General features: G+C 49.8%; 1 protein-coding gene across 1 annotated transcript; it reads right to left on the minus strand.

The window, feature by feature from the left end:
- Positions 1–212: 212 nt before the first annotated feature.
- Positions 213–1,633, minus strand: NHLH1 (nescient helix-loop-helix 1). Its single transcript, XM_083478390.1, has one exon. It carries the CDS (start codon positions 1,620–1,622, stop codon positions 1,215–1,217), a length of 408 nt encoding a protein of 135 aa, XP_083334516.1. The 5' UTR covers positions 1,623–1,633; the 3' UTR covers positions 213–1,214.
- Positions 1,634–25,830: the final 24,197 nt, after the last annotated feature.

Raw genomic sequence — 25,830 nt, forward strand, 5'->3', positions numbered from 1 at the left:
GGATGCCCTCAACCAATCCTATTGCAGCATAGTCCGCCATGCCAGTTTTTAGGGATGTGGCACTATAAACCAAAAAGGAACATTCTTTACGTGGTTTTTTTTTGTCCTAGGGAGAGGGGATGTGTGGGGAAGGCACCACACAGATGAAAAGGTGCAGATTTCTGCTATTATCGACACACTGTTGATGAAGCTGGCACCATAGAAGGATCTGTATTTCTGAGTTTGCTTCTGTGTTCAGACCTCTGTGACAACCTGGAGGGTGGTGGTGAAGAATGCTCCAAAGTCGGATAGAATATTGCCCCCTTTCCACATGTATGTGAGCATGCCAACTGAGTGAACATGTGCCCACTGAGACTGCGTTTAAACAAACAAATGAGTTATGAAATCCAAATCCATACTAGGGTGTTGGGGTTGAATCCAAAGTTAGTCCCACTCAGACTTGCCCATTCATTTTTATGGGTCTACTCTAGGTGTAACTAAATTGACCGCAACCCAATATAAAAATGTTGTAAAAAGGTGTGCAAGCTTGAGTTCTCCAGAGCTCTTCATCACCAGCAAACTTTTGCTCTCTCCCTGTGCCCCCTTTGCCCTGTTGACATTTAGCCTGATGAAGAGTCCTGGCAAAGTTTGCACGCTGTTTTGTAACATTTTGCTTGATTGGCCTAATAACGCTACTATGGTTTATATATTTATCTGTGACTATGATTGTTTTAAAACGTGTTTTAATATTGTGAGCTTTCCTGGGACCTTAGGGTGATGGAAATGTAAATAATGATGATGATAATAACATTTTTCTAGTGGGCCCACTTGTGTGTAAAGAGAAGAGTAGAGAGAGAGTGAGAGTGAGTGTGTAAACAAACAATACCCCAGGGTGGTTTAGACCTGGGCAAGGAGATGTTCCAGGCACAAAGTATTGAGGCACCCCACATTTCCTTGCCTGCAGCTGGAAGGCAGTTTAACCACCATGTCAGCCACCCCGGTGTGGGATTCCTGGAGAATTTAAGGATGGAGAATTTTAGCATCTGTAGGCAGAGAGCTGGAGGAGCAGGTCCATCCGACTGGCTCCACCAGCTGCCCCCCTATCTATATCTGCAGTGGATCGAGATCGAGCTATACATATATTTTCCCCTGAGGAGGTGAAGCAGGAAAGCAGAGGCAGGTTGGAGAGGAGGAGGAGGAGGAGTGTGGGCTCCTCCGGCCAGGCCAGGCCCTTCTCAGACGTCCAGCACGTGGTTCAGGTAGGAGATGTAGCAGATGGCGAGCCGCAGGATCTCGATCTTGGAGAGCTTCTTGTCCGGGGGCAGCGTGGGCAGCAGCTTGCGGAGCTCGGCGAAGGCCATGTTGAAGGCCTCCACGCGGATGCGCTCTCGCGTGGCATGGGCCGTCCGGTACTTGGCCGTGGCGCGCCGCCGCCGCCGCCGTTCCTCGCGGCTCAGGTGCTGCAGGTCTTTCTTCAGAGGGTCGCCAGGCTCAGCTACCCGGGACTGGCTGCACAAGCCCAGGCCGCCGCCGCCGGCTTCTTCTCCCGCGAGGCCTCGGCCTCCGCAGTCGCTGAAGACCGACTCCGTCTCGGAGTGCGTCGGCTGGAGGTCCAGCTCGGTCTGGTCCGAATTGAGCATCATGGCCCAAGGCAAGGCGGGGCAAGGGAAGGGGGAGAAAGGAGGGCGAATTAGAGCGGGTCGGGGGGCAAAGGGGTGGACGGGTGGGGCTTAGGGTCCCGGCTGAGGAGGCCACCTCAAAATGGCACACTTGGGTGGCGGGCGCTCCAGGGCGATGGCCCCCGCTTAGGCCATGAGAGAAAGAAAGGTTGCTGGTCTTCCCTCTGGATCTGTGCCAGGGCTGAGTTGTGGAGAGAGCCAGTCATCCGACGAGAAGGGATTTCCGACGAGGGAGGGAGAGCGAGAAAGAAGAGTCCTTAACCTGTTGAAAGGAGGCAAATGGAGCAAATGAATATATCTAAAAGTTTTTAAAAATACAATAGGAGCGTTCAGGGCACCTCCGCGTTTGCGCAGGCCACAGGGCGGGTTGCGAGGAAGTCAAATGAAGATGCAAAGAACCCATAAAATAGCACAAGCCGTGAAGACAAGAACTTTAAAAAAGAACGGAGAAATTTTATAACTTACTTAGAAGACCATTGTAAGCAGATAAAAACATTAGCGGGATTTTAACCTCATTTGTAAGGTAACAAAAACTATGGATAACTCAGATGGATAAAAAAAGTAGATAACGGATTGATATGCAGTTGTAAATGTTGATATTAGGACCCATGGAAGGGATGGGAGGAAGTATTGAGATTCAGAGTAATCTCTATATATGGATTTGCAATTGATTTTGTTGTACTTTTTTAAAAAAGCAATTAAAAATTATTATTATTTCAAAAAGTGCAAGCCATAAAATAACTGTGCAGTTGTTGTTTAGTTGATTAGTCGTATCCGACTCTTCGTGACCCCATGGACCAGAGCACACCAAGCACTCCTGTCTTCTACTGCCTCCCGGAGTTTCGTCAAATTCATAGCAAATTGCAAAATAGCAACTGCTAATAACAGCAGCAGCAATGAATCCTTCAGACCTTTCCTGCAAATTCCCACCAAAAAAGTGGATAATGTGAAGTTAGGGGTACAGCACCTAGAGACAGTCAAATTGTGCATCCACAGCACTGACCAGAGGAGGAATGACCGCTGGGAGGAGCGCAGAGAAAAGAAACGACATGCTGCAGCGCAACTGGATGCCTTCATCCTCTCTAGTTGCAACAAATCATGTCTCTCCCATATCGGTCTCTACAGTGACAGAAGGCGCTGCAACTTTCCAACCGTTTGACTTTACCCACAAAAGTGCATGCCGCTTCACTGTGTCCTGACACAGATGGAGGCCAACACGGTTGCAGGGACAGTAGCTTAGACAGCCTGTGGTTTTTATTGCTATTCAGATGGGATTCTGTAGAAAAAGAGGCTGCAAAAGGAGTCAGGCAAGCCTAGTGTGGTGTAGTGGTTAGAGTCCAAATCCAAGGAAAGAGATTCCACCACTTCTTGTGGGAATCTGTTCCGCTGTTGAGCAGCTTTTGCCATATATTATAATAATAATGATGATAATATTAATAATAATAAATATTCCCACTCAGCAATGAAATTCACTGAGCGCCTTTGGGCCAGCCACTCCTTAGTTTAACTTACCTCACAGGGTAGTTGTTAGGATAAATTGGGGAGGAGGAGAAATATGTAAACCACCTTGAGTTCCTCGGAGGAAAGGTGGGAGTTGTAATAAATACATTCATTTAAACTAATCACTCTAGCTGAGTTTGTCAAGTATTTCATAGTGTGAGTCTATAAAGAGTCTGTGGCAGCCTGTCACCCGTAAAGTATTAGCTGGACATGCTTCTAGAAGGCAGGCTAAACCGAGCAAGGTGTCCCTCCGCCCACAATAGATACCTGAAGGAAACGGGGGTGGGGTTGGTCCAGAATCATTTGCAAAGGAAAGAAAGCAAGAAAGGAGAGGGAACATTGGGGGGGGGGGAGAGATCCAGGTTTGTGTTTTTAAAAGAAAACGAAGTAAGTTCTGTGTAAAACCAATCGAAGAGGTGAACATGAAACCAGGAGTGTGGGGAAAGGTTGCGAATGAAAGGAAACAGGTGGGAGGATTAAAGAAAGTGCAGTGTGAAAGAGAAAGTGGGGGGGAGGGAATGGAAAAACGGGGAGAGCGACTGAATGTGGTAGGTTGGGGGAATATCTGCGAGTGACAGACGGCTTCAGTCTGAAAAGAGGGAATTCTCTGGCAGATGCTCCTACATGCTGCCTGTGGGGGAAGGAAGGCCAGCGTGCTCTCCATCCCAAGACCCCGAGGGAGGGGGAGGGGGGCAGACTTTGGAAGCCCCTTGCCTGCTCTGTTCCCTCCTGAGAGGTGACAGGTGGCGAATGGGAGAGGAGGGAAGACAGGCCTGCAGGGTCGGGAGGGAGGAGAAGAGCCCGCCTGTCTCTGGAAAAGAGCCCTTCTGTTGCAGAAATCTGGTGCCTGGGGCATGCGAAAGCCAGCTTATCCCAATGGCCGGGAAGGAAGTAGGGCTCATCAGCCTGCTAGTCCTCAGTGCTTAATTTTTAAAAAATGGGAGGAACTGGCAGCCCTCAAGTCTGCCTGAAGACACATCCTGGGAGCCTCCTTAGGAAGGAGGGAAAGGCACCCTCGTGGATGATAAGGCCCTCAGTGGCTGCCAGCAATGATGGCTATGCTCTTCCTTCACAGTCGGAGACAGTAATATTTCTGAATCCCAGTTGCTGGGGACTCCAGGTGAGAAGAGTGCTCTTGCATTTAAGGCCCTCTTTGCTGAGGCATCTGGTTGGTTACTTTGAGGAGAAAATGGCACTCTGTCTGTGCTCAAATGACACTTTGCATGATCAAGAGGAGAAGCAAGACCCTAAGCAGTAATGAATCCACATTTTTTGGATTGAGGAAAATAAACGGCTCAACTTTCTTTGAAACATTACTTCTCCATACTATGCACAATTAATCCAAGATGCATTTGCTGCTACAGGATGGGGTGATAGTCATAGGATTCAATGCTTTTTTAAAAACAAAACAAAAAACAAAAACAAAGGTACACTTACAGAGGAAAAGAAGCCTATCTATCAATCATAATGATACAGAGGCAGAACCTTCAGTTCTGAGGCAGTCTACCTTCTTGATGTCAGGTGCTGGGGGCAAATAGCATGGGAAGGCAGGCATGTCCTGCTTGTGGGGTTCCCAAGAAGAAGCATTTTGACTAACCTGCTGGAAACAAGATGCTGGATCGATCCTGCACTGATCCAGCACGGCAGGGCTCTTGATTTTTGAAAGTTGACAAAGGGGCACTTTTCAACACAGCATCATGTGGCGCAAAACATTCTTGTTCCACTCCCTGCCTCCCCCTGGCCTAACCCCCCGGGTATCAATACACCGTTGTTTTGCTAGTGACTTTGGGTTATCCAAACTTCGTCCAGTTATCAGAAGCTACAGCAGAGTTCTGAACCAGTGTATGAAAACATGTTTTGAATAAGGAAAGGAAAACGGGTTTTTGAGTTCCTCTGGGGGTGGCTGAGCTCCTAATAGCTTGTTAGTACGCAACTCGTCTTCAGGGCTCACCCCTAGAAGGGAGAGAGATATGCCTTCCCTCTGTTGCACACCCATCGTGAACATGATGGTGCCACAAGGTGCTGCTATTTCACATGCTGGAGTGAGGCTCCTTTTTAGCTTCTGACAAGACACATCCCTGACTTTAAAAACCAATCGTTTGTTGCAAAATCAGTGGACAGTGCAAGGGAGAAGCCTTCAGTGTGAGATGATGGGAAGCAGGGCACTGGAGTGTGGCAAGCCGACCCCTCATTTCATCAGTGAATGTTGTGGGGCAGATGTTGCCTCCCCAATCCCAGATCTGTGTGTCGGTGGTTTGGTTACAGAATCACACTGCACAAGTTCAGAGATGTCTCCTTCGTGGCATGAAAAGCTCCCAGGACCGAGCTTTCAAGGCTGAGCCAGGGCTAAATTAAGCCCCTGTGAAGTTGTCAAACAAGGGGAAGCTGGAGGGAACATGGATAAAAAATGCCACAGTATTTGGGGAGCAAATGCAGCTAAAGGAACAGTCTCATGCTTAATTTCTGATACACAGCACCCTGAGGCACAGATACTGCCCTGCAAATGACACTGAAGGACCCGTCTTCTGGGGGTGTGGAAGGAGGAAAGGCACTCTACATATGCTCAGAGGCACCAAATGCCCTTTTTATTACTGCCTGCTCCTCTGAGTGGCACCTGGAAGTATATGCAAGGTTTTTGGGCTAAGTGCAATCAAAGCCAAATATTGTGAGATTTGCCCCGACTCTCACTGTGTCCTGTTCTCATGGCAGCTTTTGGGAGAAGGGCATTTGCTCTGCTTATGGAAGATTCAAGACGGAGATAAATTCTCCAAGCTGGTTTAAATGAATCTAGTTATTAATTCTCAGGATTGCTAAGGTGTGTGATCGTACGTTTAGCATTAAAAAAATGAAAATAAAACCAACATTAGCAAGGGACACTTCATTTAAAGAAACAACATCTAAAATGTACAATGATGTTAAGCCAAAACCACATGAATTCAACACTTAAAACTTTGCCAAACTTCTCACAGAGTTGGAGTCAGGTGGGAGAACACCAGCGCAAGATCCTCACACATCTGGAGGGCAAGGCTCAAACATAGATGGGCACCAGGCATTTCCCACCTCAGAGGACCATAGGAAACTGCCTTCTGCTGAGCTTAGCCCATTACTCCCTCCAGCTCAGTACTGTCTGCACTGACTAGCAGCAACTCTCCAGGGTTTTAGATAGGGTTTTCCCCCAGCCTTACCTGGAGATGCCAGGAAGTGAACTTATGTACAGATTTGATGCTCTGCCACTGAGCCGCTACCCTTCAAAAATGGAAAGCGCAGGAGCAGAATTTGCGGGGACACCCTCAGGAAGACTGGCGTACCTTAGGGGCTGCCTTGCGCCACACTGGGTTCTTCCAAACTTCCTGGAGAAAGCCCATCATTCAGAGCACATGCAGAGGCTGGATTTAATCCCCCACATGTGCAGTTTTAAAAGGATCTCGGATGGAAGGAAGAGATAGGAAAGGTCCTTCTCTGCCCACGTTAATGTTGGGAAATGCCGTGGGCTCAGGCTGCAAGGGAGCGAAGAGGCTCATTCTCACGGAGCGCTTTTTCATTTGATGCTGAAGCCCCGTCCTCCAGTTGAAGGCTAGTCAAAGTCTGTGCCTGTGCATCTTTGGGAAATATTGCAAGACGTCTCTATCTGGGCTGCCTTTCAGGAGTTAGAATTAAGTGGACAGGTAATCTCCGTCTGAGTGCCCTTTCTGCTTTATCCATGGGATGAAGGAAAGGGACCGGCAGCCCCATCCCTCTCCCATCCCCACCCCCTCTGTCCTTGGATATCACCCTGCAACCCAGTCAAACGGGAGGCATTACTATTACTATTTGTGCTCCACCCAGATCCAATGGCTCCTCTGAATCTGCCTCTAACAAAACTTTGGCTTGCAATTCTTTACGGATATCATGGAAATGAAGACAACCCACTCTTAGACACAAACTTGCCTCGCCCTTCTGGCAGGTTTGCCAACTTTTTTTTAAAAAAAGAAAAACACCAGCCTCAGCTCCTTTGCCTGATCTGCTGACACGAGCAGGTAACAAGGTTTATCTCCTGTGTTGTGAACAGTTGAACATGAATGATGTCTACAGAACATGTTGCTCTAAAACATAACAAGACCAGACCAGGCTGGTCACTTGGCAATCCTGTTCCAGAAAGAAACAAAACAGGATGTAATTCATTTGCTTCACAGCACGAAATGCGGAGAGGGAAATGTTCGTGAATCAAGACAGTAATAGGGAAGTTTAGGGAAGTTTTTAATGTTTAATTATGTATTGTGTTTTAATATTCGGTTGGGCGCTGCCCAGAGTAGCTGGGGAAACCCAGCCAGATCGGCGGGGTATGAATAAATTATTATTATTATTATTATTATTATTATTATTATTATTATTATTTATTATATAAAAGTGGTTTGCTTCCGTCCATCCATCCACCTGTCTGACCTAGATATTGGAAGTAACAGGCAGAAGAACCATGGTCTATAAATGAATGACTGACCAAGGCTCTTGATATGATAGAAATGGGTCAGCAAACAGATGTAGTTCATATAAGCCATGGGATCTCTTCTCCTGTTTTGTTAAATGGAGACTATTTTTCACACACTATTATTTTGTGAGGTTGGACAGATAGATAGATAAATAGATAGCTAGATAAGATAGATATATATTTGGGATTATAGTTTCAGTTAAAATAAAACAAAAAAACCCCTTTCCTCTCTAGAAGGTTCCCTTTCTTCCCCACTTCCTTCAGTTTTCCCCAGGTGTCCTTCCTTTCTTTCTTTCTTTCTTTCTTTCTTTCTTTCTTTCTTTCTTTCTTTCTTTCTTTCTCTGCCTACTGATTGTGGCAACAGCATTCAGCCGGGTACCACAAATGTGCAAAACCAACTTCCAAACAGGCCTTCTTTTTTAATTTCCAAAAAACCGCACACAGTAAAAAAAAACACACACACACAGGCCAAGACACATGAGAAGTCTTACCCCTGAGCAAAGGAGACCCTTTCCTTCCCAAACCACTTCTTCCTGGAGCGCTTTTTCCGCTTCAGAGGCAATATCCAAGTGGGAATCCAGGTAGAGCGGGCCACTCCATTCATCCCTTGATCCACTCATGCATCCCATCATCTGCAGGCAAGAAAGTTTGCATCCTTGTGCTCCCAGCACCTGCCTCCTTCTGGCAGGGGTGCGGCTGCCACATGGGGGCCCCCTGATCCGCCACACGCCCAGGTGCTCTGCACTGACACCATGGGCGCACCTGGGGATGCCTGCCCCAACCACTATATATACCCAGCCTGGCCGCATGCTGTGTCCATCATCGGGCTTCCCATTGGCCGCTCCAGTGCCCCCCCTCATAAATATTAAAAGCCAGGAGCAAGGATGCCATTGGCTGGGAAAAGAAGGGCAAGCCCCTGGGACAGGAGGAGAGGGGGGGCCTGGAGGAAAGGAGAGGGAGGCAGGGGGAGGGGGGAATGGGGTGTGGGCCCTCAGGGAGTTGGAGACATCTGTTCAGCATGCATATTTCATAAAGAAGAAATAGAGAGAGAGGGAAGGGGAGAGGCAGAATGAAAAAGGGAGACAGAAGCCGGCACGCGTCGCCTTCACATAGGAGGGGAATCATTAAAGCTGATTTAACAGAGACAAATCCCCCCCCCCCAAGACAGCCTTGGCATCACCCTGAATTCTGACAGTTGGTGCAGCGGACTTTCCACTTAGGCTGTGTGTGGAATGGGAGGCTGCGTGGGCAAAGGTGGATTTGCAAGGGCCAGCAGCCAGTGGTCAAGATGTTTTGAGTGGGGGGGCCTCTCCCTGAGTCCCCCTCCTTCACCCCCCCCCACTCGCTAGCCCCTGGGCCCAGTCAGCACCTCCAGAGGATGAGGCGTGAGGAGGTGACAGCTCCTTCTCCCAACTCCTCTGGCTGCTTGCATGCAGTTTGAGCAGAAGGTGCGGCAGGCAGCGTCAAGATGTCAGAAGAGGCTGGCTGCAGGATTAGGCCGGCCAACCAGACGCCTGCAGGAAACTGGGGAGTAGAAACTTGAGTGCAGCAGCGCTCTTGTGGTTCCCAAACAACTGCTATTCCAAGGCGCACTGCTCCTGGCAATGGTTTGAGAACATATTTATATGTAGCCACGGATAACCTTATCTTCCGTGAATTAGCGTGATTCTCTTTTTAAGCTGTCCAATTTGGTGGCCCTTGCTCTACACCGTTTTGGAGCGAACCACAGAGTTTTAACAAAAAGCTGCGTGGAGAAGTACTGTACCTTATTTTGCCTGTCCTGAATCTTCCAACATTCAGCTTCGTTAGATGTCCTTAAGTTCTAATGTTGTGAGAAAAAGCTATTCTCTATCCACTTTCCACACACCGTGCAAAAGAATCATTAGCATATGCCCCCATATTCGCCTTTTTTCTAAACTAAAAAGCTGTAGCAAAGACAGGAGGGTTCTTGGGTCGCTGACGGCCCTCAGCCACCGTCTGGTAGTGCCACTGCCAGCTCCTGGCACCTGTCTTGCAACATGAAGCAAGCACACACTTATAGGGTGAGCTGCTTTAAAGTATTTGATTCTTCCAGTTTATACAGTGGTACCTCAGGTTAAGAACTTAATTCTTTCCGGAGGTCCGTTCTTAACCTGAAACTGTTCTTAACCTGAGGTACCACTTTAGCTAATGGGGCCTCCCACTGCCGCTGCGCTGCCACGCAATTTCTGTTCTCATCCTGAAGTAAAGTTCTTAACCCGAGGTATTATTTCTGGGTTAGCGGAGTCTGTAACCTGAAGCATCTGTAACCCAAGGTACCACTTATAATACTTTTGTGTGTTCAAAATGCTTTGTTGGCATTCTCTTGTGCTTGTCCTTATAACCCCCTGCAAAGTTGCTTTTATATCACCTGCGGCAGGTTACTGCTTTTATACTTTATCCAGAAAAGATACAGATTGCCACTTGGGGAAACTTTGGCCCACCTGGTTCTGCTGAACTACATCTCCCATAATTCCTGGCCATTGGCCATGCTTCCCATGGCTGATAGGAGTTCTTATGTTCAGGGCAGATCCATTGAAATAAATGGATCTGTTAATCATGGCTATGAAGTTTAGTGTCTTACTCTAAGTAAGGCTTACCTGGATACAACCCTTTGCCATTTTAATGCTTTGTTCTACATCTGTTTTTACAGTATAATTGTAATACTATGTAAGCTGTCCTGAGAACATTTATTAATTTTTATTTTGTGGATTTATATCTCACCTTTCACCCTATAAACGGTTGCCGGGCAGGTCACGGCATAAGCATCACATCAGTTCCATACAAAGAAGCCAGCCTTACTTAACAAAAAAAAGATTTAAGTGAATACACATGTTCCTCATTTGCCGAAACATTTCTTTACTCCTCAACCTGAAAAGGGTTGACAAAAGGAGGAAGATGTTAAATAAAATGCAGGGATGAGGAACTAGAGGGTAGCAATGGGAGTAAGATTATGGCAGAGGAAATAATACTAACGCTACAAATGATTAGCAGATTAAAACCTGGGTACAATCACATGTAATATAACCATAAAATACAAAACCAACAATAATCCAAATACTAGCTGTGGTGAGATACAAACATCAAATAAGCACATGGGTAAAATGTTTAGTTCAGTGTGAGTCTGTGTGGTGGGCAGAGCAAAAACAACCAGACTCCTTTCTGCTTAACTTGGGTCCAGGCACTGAGCAATGCCAGAAATCTTGATGACGGCCCCCGGGATATGGAGCATGTCGTTAACAGCACAGATTTTGCCACACCTGTTGTGGATTTTGTTTCTTGCTTCTTTTAATGTATAGTTTTCATCCCCCCCCCTTTCCCCCACCAGCAGCTCAATTTAAGTATGTTTTCTCTCTGTTCGGAGGGGTGGGGGGTGGGAAATGTAATTTTCAAAACAACTTTATAATTGGGTTTTCCTCCGCTGCCCCTCCATTTAATTGGAGCCATAGACTTCCTGATTTGTAGTTTCTTGTTTTAGCCTGGATGCTCTGCCAGTTGCATAAAAGAGGGAAGCTTGACCAGTTGCAGCTCGTCCTCCAGGGGAAAGGGAAATGCCCTGCTTGTCCGCACAGTGTTCCTCCCTGTAAAAGGCACACAAGCCCCAGTGTCCTCTCTGGGTGTGATCACACTGCTAGAATTAGGTTCTGGAAAGGAAGCCATCCATCATGGTTAGAGGGTCTAGGACCTGGGAGGCCAAGGCTCAGATTCCCTCACTGGGTGATCTCGGGCCGATCACTGCCTCTCAGCCAAACCCACCTCTCAGGGTTGTTGTGGGGGGTTAAATGAGGAGGGGGAGAAACATGGATGCCACCTAGAGCTCCTTAGAGAAAAATGTAGGCTATAAAGGTAGTAAACAAAAAGAAATGACAAGTAACCCATAAAGTCAATAAACATCTGAACCAGCCCTGGTCATCCTTCCAGCTCCACTTGATGACTGGGCAGGTTCAAGTGGTCAGCAGCAGAGCAAGTCGATCAGGCGCCTGGGGTAGGGCGTGTGCCCTGCTCCCAGGAGCGGGACCAGCTGCCCACGGGGGCAGAGCGAGCCGGGGCAGGACGCTCTGTGGGGCCTCCGAGGAGTCTGCCTGCCTCCTCCCACTCAGCCGCCCTACAGCTGAGGGGGAGGCGGTGGACGGACCGTTTGGGGCAGCGCAGAGCCAATACACTGCATTATTCCCAGGAGGGACGTGTGGCTCTGACACGCTGCAGGCCCCGCAGTGAGTGCTGCCCAGCATTTTGTCAACCCCCCCCTCAGTGGTGACACCCAGGGCAGCCCGCCCCCACTGCACCCCCTTCCTCCGCCCCTTTCTCTGGTGCCCGTCAGCTGTCTTGGACTCCCAACTCCCATCAGACCCAGCCATTATGACCATGTTGGCTGGGGCTAAGAGGAGTTGTGGTCCAAAACGTCTACGTCCGTTAGGGTTGCTGTTAAAATCGCTTCATATCTGATGCTGAAAACCACCTTCAAGGTACATTCCGCCTAGGAGTGAATCCCACCAATTGCAGCACAGTCCTCTTTTGAGTACTCTCATTTCAAACATTGCTGGGGTGTGTTTGTGTTCCATTCAGATTGTAAGGCCCTTGGAGCAGGGACCTTCCTTCTTTTAGCTTCTCCGCCGCACCTCTGCGACAAATGCCAACAAGTGCACAAACGGCGCAGCCATCAGCAAATTAATTGTACCTGAAACCCCTAGCAAACACCCCTTTTGTTCCTCGGATGTTCCCTTTCCGGAAGAAGAGACCTCCTTTTGCAGAATCCGAGCAAATCCAGGCCGACTGTTCCCAGGCCTAGCTCTGGACTGAGTTGCTATGGGCACAGCGGAGGCTGCTGTGAGTGTGTATTTTACGGGGGGGGGGGGAGTTGAGCGGGAAGGCAAATGGGAGCCATGAAAACACCAGAGAGGCAACATTTGGCAAGAGGCAAGGCGACATATTGTACAATCCCATGGGGGACCTTGGCTGGCCTGTTCTTGTCAGGCAGAGCAGACGGACTTAACCCTTGAAGGGCCGGCGGAGTGCTGCTGCTGACTCCCTCTATGCTTTATTTTAAAGTGAGGAGCAGAAGGAAGATCAGCAGCTGAGAGATAAACCATAGTGGCCATTATCGCTATCATATTAAAAAAAACCCCACACCAAATCTTCAGCAACTGGGAAGGGACTCCTTCCCATTAAAATAATAATAACAACAACTTGATAGGCTTCTTGGTTTAACTTCAACTCCTGGGAATTTCTTTGAAAACAGAAATGGCTTGGAATTGTCTACAAGAAACGAGGGCGATCCCCAACTGCTGCAAAGCCATTGCTAGGAACCAAACCACCACACACGCCTTCAATGAAAGAGGTGGGTAAAAGGACTGCCATGGGCTAGAGGCCATAGATGCTGCCATAGGAGAAATCCGCCCTGACTTAGAAGGCAGGACCCCAAATGGAATTATAAATCAGTGTCCTGCTGTAGGGTCTGACAGCAGCCTGTCGTGGTTCCAGCACCGTCCAACATCTTCATTAATTATGTGGGTGAAAAGGCAGAGGGGGAGCTCATCTGAACACTATTTTAGGTTTACGTCCTACGATTTATACACTACTTGATTGTAAACAAGCCTCAAAGCGGTTTACAAAGGAATAAAACAGCGGAATGATCAGTAAAGTTAGAAACAGCTGTTTAAAACATTCAAATAATAATAATAAAATTGGTGATATTAACATATGAAAACATACATCAGTATTCTGCATACCTGGACAGCCTTGCCTGAACAAAACGTTTTTATCAGGCACCGGAAATTGTACAGCGAAGGCTCCTGCCTGACGCCAATAGGCAGGGAGTACCAAAGTGTAGGTGCTGCCACACTAGAAGTTCAATTTCTTAACAAACGCAGGACAAATATCATGTGGCATCTATAACATGGTCAGTTTTGCAAATTTAAGCAAATTTAAGCGGTCAAGTGGACGTGTATCACATCAGGCGATCTGCAAGTAAACTGGTCCTAAGTTGTCCAGGGCTTTATTTACTAATAGTAACAACTTGAACTTCGGCCAGTAACAAATTGGCAACCAGTTCAGAACTTTGAACATTTATGTATTTAAAACTGGATTTGATCCTCACTATGGTTGGTGATTGGGAAGCCACCTCAAATGTAGGAGCGATGAAGCGAACTGTCAAAATTCCTAACGAACCATTGAAGTCTGCCCAGGAAATGCCTAGCATTTGCTAGGCTATGTCCCAGAGCCTATTGGAAACTCTGCCACTTGCACCTGATCACAGGAAGCACCTCCTGCCCATAAATGTTCGTGGAGGATAATGCTATGAAATGGCGCACCCTCGAATGCCCATTGTTGGGAATCACAAGTGGGGAGAGTTGTTCTTGTGCTGGGGTCCTGCTTATGGGCTTCTTGCAGGCATCTGGGTGGCCACAGTGAGAACAGGATGCTGAACTAGATGGGTCATTGGCCTGATCCAGCAGGACTCTTCTCATGTTCTCATGCTCCCAGTTGCCTGTCTAGAAAGTTAATGTTGCTCACTGTGTTTGATGGCTTGATCAGCAGGACTCTTTTCCAGAAGCATTAGTGCCCCATTCAGGAGCATTAGGAAGGGGCCAGAAGTTTGATCCATCTACCTTAGTGTTGTCTACACAGCCTGGCCCCAGCTCTCTGGGATTCCAGATCGGGTACATCCTCACCCTTACCTGGAGATGCCACTGGGGGAAACAGGAAACGTGTGCATGCCCTACTGCTGAGCTACAGCCCTTCCCCAAACACTCAAGAGACACTCACTCCTAGGCAGTGAGCAGAGGGGAGTGCACTGCAGAGCATAGCTGTCAACCTTCCCTTTTTTTGCAGGAAATTCCCTTATTCTAGCACCGTTTCCCGCTGCTATCCCGGATTGTTAGATATCCCGTAGACTGTCCCTGGGACAGGTGAGGCTGCTGATCCCTTATTTTCGAGGCTGCTGATCCCTTATTTTCAAATCTGAAAGTTGACAGCTATGCTGCAGAGTAAATAATAATAATAATAATAATAATAATAATAATAATAATAATAATAATAATAATAATAATATCTTTATTGTCATTGCCCCCTCTCGGGGACAACGAAATGCAGGGTTGGAACATGTGGGCTCAAAAACACAAGGAGAGTGCTCTCCGCCTCTGCAAAGTCACACATGCAGGGAGAGGTGTATGCCTCTGACTCCGTGCAGCATGGCAATTTATTCTGTGTGCGCAGCGTTGGCTCACCCTGGCACGCTCACCGTCTGTGCCTCCCTTGCCAGGCCGCCTGAGCAAGACCTCTCTGCCCACTGCCTGGCCCGGCCCGCTCTGCTCCCTTCACTAGGCCTTCTGCCTGGTTCACCTTATTTCCCTGGGGTTTGCGTGCAGCCCCTGACAGAAGGCCTCGCTACTCAATATCACCACAATCTGTTGCTGCTCCTGCTGTCAGATCTGTGTAAAAAGGACACACACAAACACACGGTCTTGTTCCTGTCCCCGTTTGCTCCCGGCTCCTCTGTGGCTTTGTTCCCTCGAAAGCCAAAGTGTAGCAGAAGCTGCCGATCATAATATGGCCCTAATCGAGTCTGTCATAATCGGATCCAAGCTAATTATGCTCCGATCCCTTCTCTTCGGCGGGCTCTATTGCCTGTCCATCTGTCCCCCCCTCCTCTAAACTGCACCCTCTGCCATTCGCGCCTTTGTGTCCGTCCATCTGTCAGCTGCAGGCCTTCGCCACCACCTTTGCCTGGGTCCCTTCCCGGCAGCAGCTCTGCTTTTTCCCTCTCATTGGCCTGCAGTGGCTCCATCTTTCTCTCTCTCCAAGGCCTCTCCATCAATCCACTTAGCTGCTGCCGCGTGGCTCTCCACCTCCCCTGTCCATCTGCTCCTCTTTTCCCTGGCCCTCTCCTCTTGGGGAGGCCCCTCTTCTTTCTCTTCTCTCGCTCTCTATCCATCTTGATTAGAGCCAGCAGCTCTGGTTAAAGCTGCCTCCATGCTAGCCAGCGGAGAAGGGGGGAAGAGACGAGAGGTCGGAGGCGGAGGAGCAAGAAGCCATTGGGGAGGCCGGTGGCATAGCACCTTTTCACCTCCTTTTGCCTGCATCCACTGGATTCTCACCCCTGCAATGCTGCTAGGGCGTGATAGACCTGCCCCAGCCCCAGCCCCACAGCAGCCCAAAGCCCAGGTGCAAGCCCTCCAACTAAGCACAGGTAAATTGCTCAGCACAGTTCCAGGGATCCGTGCTCAGTATCGGAAGCTGCCTCCCATGGAGCCCAGGCCATTGGGCCCCATCTAACTCAGTAGTCATTCATTTCCCCCCTTCCCCCCTTCCCTCCAAGGAGCCCAAGGTGTTGTCCTACATATTTCTCCACCCCACTTTATCCTCACAGCTCACTCCTTGAGAAACACTTAACCTGGCCAGTCTGACGGGTTCATCGCATTCCCTCCGACAGATTCTAGCCTCAGATATACAGGATCACAGGTTTGGCCTAAAAGAGAGATTGTTTAGCAGAAAGTGGAGAAGACGGCTGCTCACATGGATTGAAAGCTGTAAATCTTAAACTGCCTACAACATCAGTGTCTCACCTTGAACATAACTGATTTGTAGAAAAGACTCCATGACCTGAAAATAGAGACAATGCACGTACTTATGTAACCCAAGAAAATCTTTAATTTTTATAAAAGTAATTTTTTTTTTATGTAAACAGGCGGAAAAACAGAAATTCCTCTTTGCATTTTCTGCTAATGTTTTTCTTTAAATTGTTTTCTTTCCCTCTTTCTCTTTCCTTTCTTTTTTCACTCTTTCATCCCTCTCTTATGTCTATCTTTTTGATTTCTTTTTCTTTTTCTCTTTCTGCTTTGCTTATGCTTTTAATCCCCTACTCTGGGTTAGCAAACAAACTAACCGCAGGTGAAGGTGATGGATGGTTGGCCAAGGAACCTGTGTGAGAGGCAGGAAAGTGAAGATCTCCCCGGGTGGGAGGCTGGGAAAGGGAAGGGAAGCTCCCAGGTGAGAGCTGGGGGTGTTCACCTCTCTCTGGGTGGGGTAAGAGTTAAGATCTACCTACGAGAGAGGACTTTGCATTTTTCTTTTTCATGTGTTTATTTTTGTTTAGATGAATTTTTTATTGTATTATGAGAAGTCTCTGTAAAACTTTTTTTAAAAAAAATGTTTGGAAGAGTCCCAATCTTCCAGATTGACATTCCACCAAAAAGACTTACAAGGAAAGGAATACCAAGTCAGACCACTGGTCTATCAAGCTCAGTACTGTCTACTGCATGGGTAGGCAAACTAAGGCCCGGGGGCTGGATGAGGCCCAATTGCCTTCTCAATCTGGCCCATGGACATTCTGGGAATCAGAATATGTCCTTTTATTTAAAATGCATCTCTGGGTTATTTGTGGAGCATAGGAATTAGTTCATTATTTTTCCCCAAAATATAGTCCGGCTCCCCACAAGGTCTGAGGGACAGGGGACCGGCCCCCTGCCGAAAAAGTTTGCAGACCCCTGGTCTACTGCACTGACTGGCAGCAGCTCTCTGAGGTTTCAGACAGAAGAGATGCCATTGCGGTTTGAACCTGGAACCTTTCGTGTGCAAAGGTTTGCATGCAAGAAGCAGATCTTTGCTTGGCCCCAAGGAGCAGATCTTCCCTTGCTTCTCCCCAGCTTTTGGAACGGCACCACCAGAAGCTTAGCTTGCCTGGCCCACTCCCCAGGAAGGCCCTTTGCACCTCCCCGGAAGCCAAGGATGCCATGGGAGGCAGCCAGCTCCAAACTGGGTGATGACAGCTCTGATGCCGAGCTCTGTCGCCAGACTCGCTCCCCAGCTTGGCGCTTCGTCTCCCCGCTTCTCCCGCTTAGCAGCTTTTAAAATTTAATAAGCAAATAATGAATTTGATGGCGTGCTGGATTTGGGAGGGCAGTGTGTGTGTGTGTGTGTGTGTGTGTGTGTGTGTAAAACGCTGCCACTTCCAGCCGCAAAGGGAGGCTGCAGCCCTGGCGTTGTGCTGAGCCTCAGTTGACTCCCTCCCAGCTCTTCCAAAGCCAGAAAGTTCCCAGTCTGCGAAGCCAGGATACGAAGATGCTCCATTTATTAACTGCTCCCATTTCTGCCTTCCCGGCTCACTCCCATATGTTTCCCCTCAGGGCGGTGGTGGTGGGGCAGCTGCAGTTCTCCCCACCGCACCCCTCTGTCCCGCCCCACCTTTCCTCTGACTCAGGGGAAACAGCCGAGTTCAAAGGTTGGGAGATGCAGCCCCATTGTGCTCCTGGCCCCATGCTGTGCCCAGTCAGGGTGGGGGGGGGGGGGGAAGAAAGGAAGAATTGAAAAGATGGGAGCCAGGTGTGAAAGGCCCTTCTGGGCAGGCTTGCAGGGCCCTGTTCTGTTTCTTTACTAGATCGCTGAGATCCACCAACCAGAATCTGCCCACCCCTGCAGTCGAGTTCAGGATTCCTGCCTGCATCTTGAACAGGAGCATGGAAAGCTGCTAGATATTGAGTCAGCCTGCTGCAAAATTGCATAGCTGCAAAGTTGTCCCCCCGCTCCTTTATTCTTGCTCCCCACCACAGACCCCTGCCTGCTCTGGTCCAAAGCCACTTCCGGGCCTGCCCCAGGAGGTGGGGTTGCGGGCATCACGCCCTTCCCCACATGTGCGGGGGCTGGTCTCAGCCCCCGCGAGAGCTAGGGAATCCCGCCCGGCCACGCCTCCCGGCCAGCCAATCGGCTGGCTGGAGGGGGCGTGGCTTGCCCTATTTAGGGCCGGGGCGGAGGGGGGCTCGCCCTCTCTTCCCCGGCTGGATCCACGTTTCAGGTGATCCAGCTGATCGCGTCGGAAATCCACTCGTCCTCTTGCTGCCGCGTGGAGCTGCATCGACATAAGCGCTTCGGAGCGCTCCTTCGCCCACCGCAGGAGAACCATCTCAGCAGCAATTAGCCTTGGCGGAGTGGCTACCGCGGCTTGCCTTTTATTTTTATTTTTTATTTTTTATTTTATTTTTTTTTTTTTTGAGCTGAATTCACTGGCGGAGAGTTCTTTCACCGTATCGGTTTAGCGCCCAGCGCTCCTTCGCTCACCAACCGGAGAACCGTTTGCTTCAGCAGCCATTAGCCTTGGCGCAGTGGCTGCCGCTGCGTTACTTTTGAGCTGAAATCACTGTCGGGGAGTCCTTCTCTCCTTAACGGCTTGGCGTGCTCCGTTGCACCGCGAGGTCAGAAAGAGCTGAGATCGCTGGGGGTTGGTTTCTGTTCCTTGGGGGGGCTTATGCTCGTAGGTTTCCAGCGGCTCGGGAGATATCTCTCAGCCCTCCAAGGCAGCGCGCGTCCCGCCAGCCAGCTGACTACCTCCCTCCGGCAGCCTCCCACCTTCGCTCCACCCACGTGGCTCTGCAGAGATTCGGATCAGGTTGTATCTTGTTATGCAATTGAATTTGGCGGGTGGTTTAAGGCACTGATCCTTGGAGCGCGTTGATTCTTTGCTCACTGTGTGGTCGCTTTCCTGCTATTGCGGTTTGTTTCTCTTGCACGTGCTTCTAGTGTCTATCGCTTACGTCCGTCTTGTCCGGGAGTCTTTGTCTGTAGCACAACTTTGCCTGGGGGTTTCCTCCGTTGCTAGGCAACGGATAGCTTTCGGCCGCCATCTTTGTTTGCCCACGTGGCCTGGCGGCGGCGGCCATCTTAGGCTAGGCAGACCGGGTGGGATCTAAGCCTGTGGCTAGACTGTCTACCTCACTCCTTCCATAAGTAAATATAGGAGGTATAGAGTAATACCTATTCATTCATTGTGAAAGGGGGGTTTTAAAGAGCTAGCTAGCAGCGCGGCTCACACAATACCGGCAGCACAGGAAGGGGCTGCCTCGGGTGGCAGGGAATATTTACAGGGTGCTTGAAGAATTTATAGTTTATAGGGCTGATTTCTAATTAGTTATAGAACTTATACTAACCGATAAAACATTTCAATTGGCTGCTTAGCTTAAGATCTTAGGTGCCCCTGGGAGTCTCGCTTTGCCAAAACAATTCAATAAGACGTTTCTATACAAGGTAAAATAGACCGTTTATCTGGCAATTAAATTCATTGGGTTTATTTGCAGGAGCGTAGAGGGCTCCTAGGGTGCCTTGCTTTGCTTGATAAAACTCCTTGTCTGCAATTATTTTTCAAGTGACCTTGCCTCTCTGTTGCAGTTAAACAAATTATAATTTGGTTCATAGAAAATTAAAAGGGACTAAGATAAACGGCAAGGTTCAGCATAGGGCAATTCAGCCATCTGGCTGACGGCATTATTGTTTTTTATTACGTTGTCTGATATTACTTTATTGCCTTTGGCTATAGACTGCCGGGAAACATTCTATAGTATATAAGGGAAGGCTGGGGATAGCTCACGCATTCACTAATTTCCTCTCCATTAGAATTGCACGTTAATTAAGTGGCTTTATTCCGTTTAAGTTAATTGGAAGTTGGTTCATTTGGCCAACTCATTTATTGGTCATTGCATTTCATTGCTTTACCTGCTCTTAACAATTTTAATAGTGATATAGTTGCAATCATTCAATTCAATCGATAGATAAGCAAATAAATATATAGTTTACAGCGGTAGGAATAGTAATAATACATATACGTATATAAAGTGCTCTTTGGTGGGTATCCAGGGAAGGACAATTCTAGGCGACTGGGTTGAGTGCGGACAATACTGAGCTAAAGTGATTGTCTGCTGTTCTACTGGTGGGCAAAGTATTGAACAGCAGCAGCTGGGTGTGTTAACTATCATTCCATTAAAGTTTGCCAGTGCAGACGATACTGAGCTACGCACATTTAGCCATATTACATTGTTGGTGTTTCATTGATCAAGATAAGCAAGAATCTAGATCTCATCATGGCCGGTCAAGGTAACCAAGTAAACTCCACCGCAGCTGGGGGGCCTCAGGGGAATCAGGAGGAGCCCCAACCTTTTGTAATCCCAAGCAACCCTCAAGCCTTAGCAGAATTTTTCACAGCGTTTCAAGATTTCTATAGGCATAGATCCTCAGGACAAGGGGCAGCGACACCGGCAGCGCAAGTGACAGCGGCACCAGGGCTGGCTCCAGGGGCACCATTGACAGCGGCACCGGTGGTGGCGGTATCTGCGATGGAGGCACCAAGAGCGTTCACTCAGGATTTCATCCCAGACACACAACCTAACGAGGTGCAAGTTCCCGGCACTTCCGCAGCCGCGGTGGCAGCGCTGAAAGCAGCCAAGGAGTCAACACCACGGCCCAAAAGGAATACCCGGGCACAATCGACCGGCCCGGGCAAGGCAAAAGGGGCCCCGAGGGGAGGCAGAAAGGGTAAGGCTTGCGTTCATTGTCCTGGGGCTACTAATCTGCAAAAGGATCCAGGTGTTCCAAGTCTCTTTCAGAACCCACCTCTGCAGACAGCACCAACCGAAGTTGCCTCGAGTTCCTCTTCCGACGAGGAAGCCCAGGGGACGCAAGCAGCGCAGGCGGTAGCCGTTCCGGATCAAGCCATTCCTGAGAGCCACTCGGGGAAGAGGAAAGAGAAGAGGAAGCACACCTCAAAGAAGAAGAAGAAGTGCAGGCATTCGGATTCAGAAGATGATTCAGGTACCTCTTCTTCTTCCGATTCAGACAGCGATGCTCCTAGGGTGGAGTACTGGGGCCACGGGGAGGACGTTGTGGGTCTTCCTTTATGGGTCAATGAGAGGAGGGCCAATTCCTACAGGAAATCCTTTAACGGGACCCTCGAGTGGAAGGATGGTGCATTGCTGCAGGATGTTAAAACGTCCACTAATCTCTCTACTGATTTTATCGTAGGCTCTCATTTATCTCCGAGAAAGAGGAATAAGATCCTCAGTGGGGAATATATAGATATTTTCAGACTGATACCACCAGCTAAGCTTATGGGTAGAGGGGAGAAGAAACGCAAGTATGGTAATCGCAGGTACAGGACGCCCAGACCCGAACGTACTTTTGACAACTGGTTGGATGGGTTCCAGGTGTTCATGGGCGTCGTCAGCGCGGCTTATCCAAAGCGGGCGATGCATTTGGTCTCGTACTTGGCTCATGTCAGGAGGGCGAGGGATTTAGCGGGAGATGTTGCTGCCCTAAATTATGATGAAGATTTCCGCAGAAATGCATCACAGTTGTCTTCCACGCGCTGGGACCTGAGGGACCAGAATTACTGGTCAGAACACGTGGGTCCCTTCGTTGAAAAGAAGCCCCAGGATTCGTCAAGAGCTTGGAAGACCGCTCCAAAGCAGAGGCGGCTGTGCTGGGAGTACAACAAGGGGGTTTGTGCACGGGCTGTCTGTAAGTACAGCCACGAGTGCGAAAAATGCCTCGGTAACCACCCTGCCACTGCCTGCACCAAAGGGAGGCAGCCCTTTCGGGGTGGGAGAGGCGCCTATAACCAGGGACCGAGAGGTGGCCATGGGGCACCATTTGGACCCCAAGGTGGCAGACAATAATTTCAGCCTGGGCTTAGCCTGGTCCCCCATCAAGTTGTCCCCGCTAAAAAACCTCTTAGACCTTTACCCTAACAAGACAGCAGCACAATACCTATGGGAGGGCTTTAGTATCGGTTTCAGGATCCCAGTAGCCTATCCCCCCAATTCAAGTGATCCTCCAAACCAAAAATCGGTGAGGGAGATGCCCGAGGTCGCCCAAAAGAAGATTAGTAAGGAAATTAGAGCAGGAAGGGTAGCCGGCCCCTTCCTAGTCCCCCCAATTGAAGGCCTCCATATATCCCCGTTAGGCATAGTCCCCAAGAAAGCGCCCGGTGAGTATCGCATGATCCACAACCTCTCCTACCCAAAGGGGGGGTCCGTCAATGATGCGATACCACAGGAACTATGCACAGTTAGATATGCCACTTTTGACCAAGCGGTACAGCTCATACGCAAGTTCGGAAAAGGGGCGCTGCTGGCTAAATGTGACATTGAGTCGGCCTTTAGACTCCTGCCAGTTCATCCGGAAGACTTCCGGTGGCTCGGCTTCAAATTTGAGGGGGCGTATTTTGTAGACAAGGCAATGCCCATGGGCTGCTCTGTGGCCTGCGCAGCCTTTGAGGCATTCAGCACCTTCCTAGACTGGGCGCTTCGCTTTAGAACCGGCGCCGAGGGCGTGTCGCACTACCTGGACGACTTTATCCTCGTGGCCAATAGCAGGGTTAAGTGCTCAGAGCTCCTTGAAGCCTTCATATCACTAGCAGAGGAATTGGGGGTTCCCTTAGCCGCCGACAAAACTGAGGGTCCGGCTACGACAATGGTTTACTTAGGTATCGAGCTGGACACTGTCGCTCAGACCTCAAAACTTCCCAGGGAAAAACTCATCGCGCTTGGCGACTTGATTCGACAGCTGCTCCCCCTAAGGAAAGTTACACTCAGGCAAATCCAGTCACTGTTAGGTCACTTAAATTTTGCTTGCCGTGTGGTTTCCCCTGGCCGCCCATTTTGCGGCCGCCTCGCGAAGTTGTCAGCAGGGCTGCGTTCCCCTCACCATAGGGTACGGCTATCCAAGGAAGTGAAATCCGACCTAGAAGTCTGGTTGAAGTTCTTGCAGAACTACAACGGCATTTCTTTATGGCAGGACAACTTGTCGCTGCAGGTTGACTTCCAGGTCCATTCGGATGCGTCGGGCTCTCAGGGGTTTGGCGTTTACTTTAGGGGCCAATGGTGTGCTCAGCGCTGGCCCGCCGACTGGCAAGGGGGCCCCATTACCAGAGATTTAACATTCCTGGAATTCTTTCCAATTGTAGTGGCGGTACACCTGTGGCCTGAAACCTTTAGTAACCATAGGGTGTGCTTCCACACCGACAATCAGGCCGTGGTGGCAGTACTTTCCAGGCAGACCGCACGGTCACCAAGGGTAGGCGTCCTCCTGCGTTCCTTCGTTCTCCGGTGTTTAGAGCTCAACATCCACTTCTCTGCAAAATTTGTGCCTGGTGTAAATAATGACATTGCGGACGCCCTATCTCGCTTTCAGATGGACCGCTTCCGCTCGTTAGCACCGGATGCACAGCTTCTGCCGCAGCCGTTCCCGGAACATCTGTGGAGTCTCGGGGACCGGAGGCATGGGGACCAGAGGCCTGGGAGCCAGAAGTGATTCAGGGAGTAATGGCCTCATTGGCACCTTCCACTTTGAGATCGTATAAAAAGGCTTGGTCAGATTTTTTAAAATTCCGTGACAAAACCCGACCCGTCAGGAGCAACGCCCCTCCCGTCAAGCCTGAGGTGCTATCTTACCTGGTTTACCTAAGACGCTTGGGCCGCGCCCCCAGAACCCTCAACCTGCAAGCCGCAGCAATTTCATTCTTTTGCAAGGCGGTATTTTCCACTGACCCTTGTGACGATTTTGTTATACGAAGGACGTTAGAGGGTTGGCGCAGGCTACAGCCACCAATCTGTGATACAAGAAGGCCGATATCATTCGACATCCTTTCCCAAATCCATACAAAATTGCGTGCAGTATGCTGGTCAAAGTACGAGGCCCGCCTATTTTCTGCGGCGTATTCCATTGCCTTTTTTGGAGCTCTGCGCGTGGGTGAGGTAGTTTATGAAGCGGGTTGGCACGGTTCCTCCCGGGGCTTGCTTTTAAGTGATGTTACCCTATCACGGGAAGACCTGGTAATACGAATACGCAGCTCCAAAACAGACCAGCACGGGAGGGGGGCTCTGGTTCAGCTGATGGCCACTGGCAGGCCTGGCCCATGTCCAGTAAAAGACACGAGGCGCTTCTTATCCCTGAGGGTCAACTCGGCAGGGCCTCTATTGATCCACGCAGATGGTTTACCTTTGACGCGTCACCAGTTCACGCGGGTCATGCGCCTAGCGTTAGCAGCATGCGGCATCCCCGCAGCAGATTTTGCAGCACACTCCTTCAGGATTGGAGCAGCCACCACGGCAATGCACCTGGGTCTTACAACAGAAAGGATTAGGGACTTGGGTCGCTGGAAGTCTGATGCGTACAAACGTTATTTGAGAAAGAATCTGTGATGGTGATTGACAATGGCCTTTTCTCTCAATTTCCTACAGGTGACATGGGGGCGCGCGTCTGGATTATCGGGCACAGTATTGTGCATTGGGCCAGGGTCCGCGCCATTAATTCCGGTCTCGGGCCATGCCTGGGCTTTCCACCCAACATCACCATCTCCTGGGTCTCCCGGAGGGGAATGCGCTGGGCCGAGATGCTTCCGGCATTCAAGGCCAGAGCAGCAGTGGAGGGCCCCCCAGACGCTTTACTTATACAACTAGGGGAAAACGACCTAGCCTACAGGAAGGCAGTTGTTTTGCAGTGGCACATTTTTAGCGACTTCGAGGAGCTGAAGGCAGCTTACCCGAATGTCACAATTATTTGGGCCTCGCTGATGGAGAGGCGGGTTTGGAGAGATTGTAGGTGCCCGATAGCTTTGAATAGGGCTAGGAAAGCCTTGGATCGGGCGGTGGTGCGTAGAGTGGCGGCCCTGGGGGGGTTGGTCATAGGCCACCCGGGCATTCGTTTCAACCTTGAGGCCCTCTACCGGTATGATGGCGTGCATCTTTCGGATGCTGGTAACGATGTTTGGCTAATGGATATTGCTAAGGGGATAAGGGGGTGGATTCAGGCATGAGAGGATTGGCGGCGAGCGACTGCTCGGTGGCGGTAGGCATTGGAAGAAGGGGTTAAGAGGATGTGTGTGGGGGGGAGGAACGCCATCACCTCCCCCCAGTGAACGAAGGGTGGTCCGTTAAAGGACTCCGGGGGGCGTGGCCCTGTCCAAAGCCTATGGAGGTGCGGGCCAAAGGCACGCCCCAGAGCGGTGACCCGGGGGAGCTCCTAGCCGACGTGCCTCAGCGGGAGACTCCCTCGATCAGTGTTAACCCTTCACCGTGTCTCCAGCAAATGGGCTGGAGCCGGATAGTCGTTAGGACCAATGCCTAAGCCAATGCCTCTCATTCCTGAATTCAATAAAGTTGTGGCCTAATTCGCCCAATTAACCTTAATTATGGTGTCTCGTGTGTTTATTTATCTTGGTGGGGGGCGGGAACTCGCCACGCAAAGCCACTTCCGGGCCTGCCCCAGGAGGTGGGGTTGCGGGCATCACGCCCTTCCCCACATGTGCGGGGGCTGGTCTCAGCCCCCGCGAGAGCTAGGGAATCCCGCCCGGCCACGCCTCCCGGCCAGCCAATCGGCTGGCTGGAGGGGGCGTGGCTTGCCCTATTTAGGGCCGGGGCGGAGGGGGGC

This window comes from Podarcis liolepis, assembly GCF_965112155.1.
Source record: "Podarcis liolepis genome assembly, chromosome: 15".
Classification (NCBI taxonomy): Eukaryota; Metazoa; Chordata; class Lepidosauria; order Squamata; family Lacertidae; genus Podarcis; species Podarcis liolepis.

Bases quoted from the DNA above. Each gene is read 5' to 3' on its own strand.
- NHLH1 (XM_083478390.1), bottom strand. From the start codon at position 1,622: ATGATGCTCAATTCGGACCAGACCGAGCTGGACCTCCAGCCGACGCAC.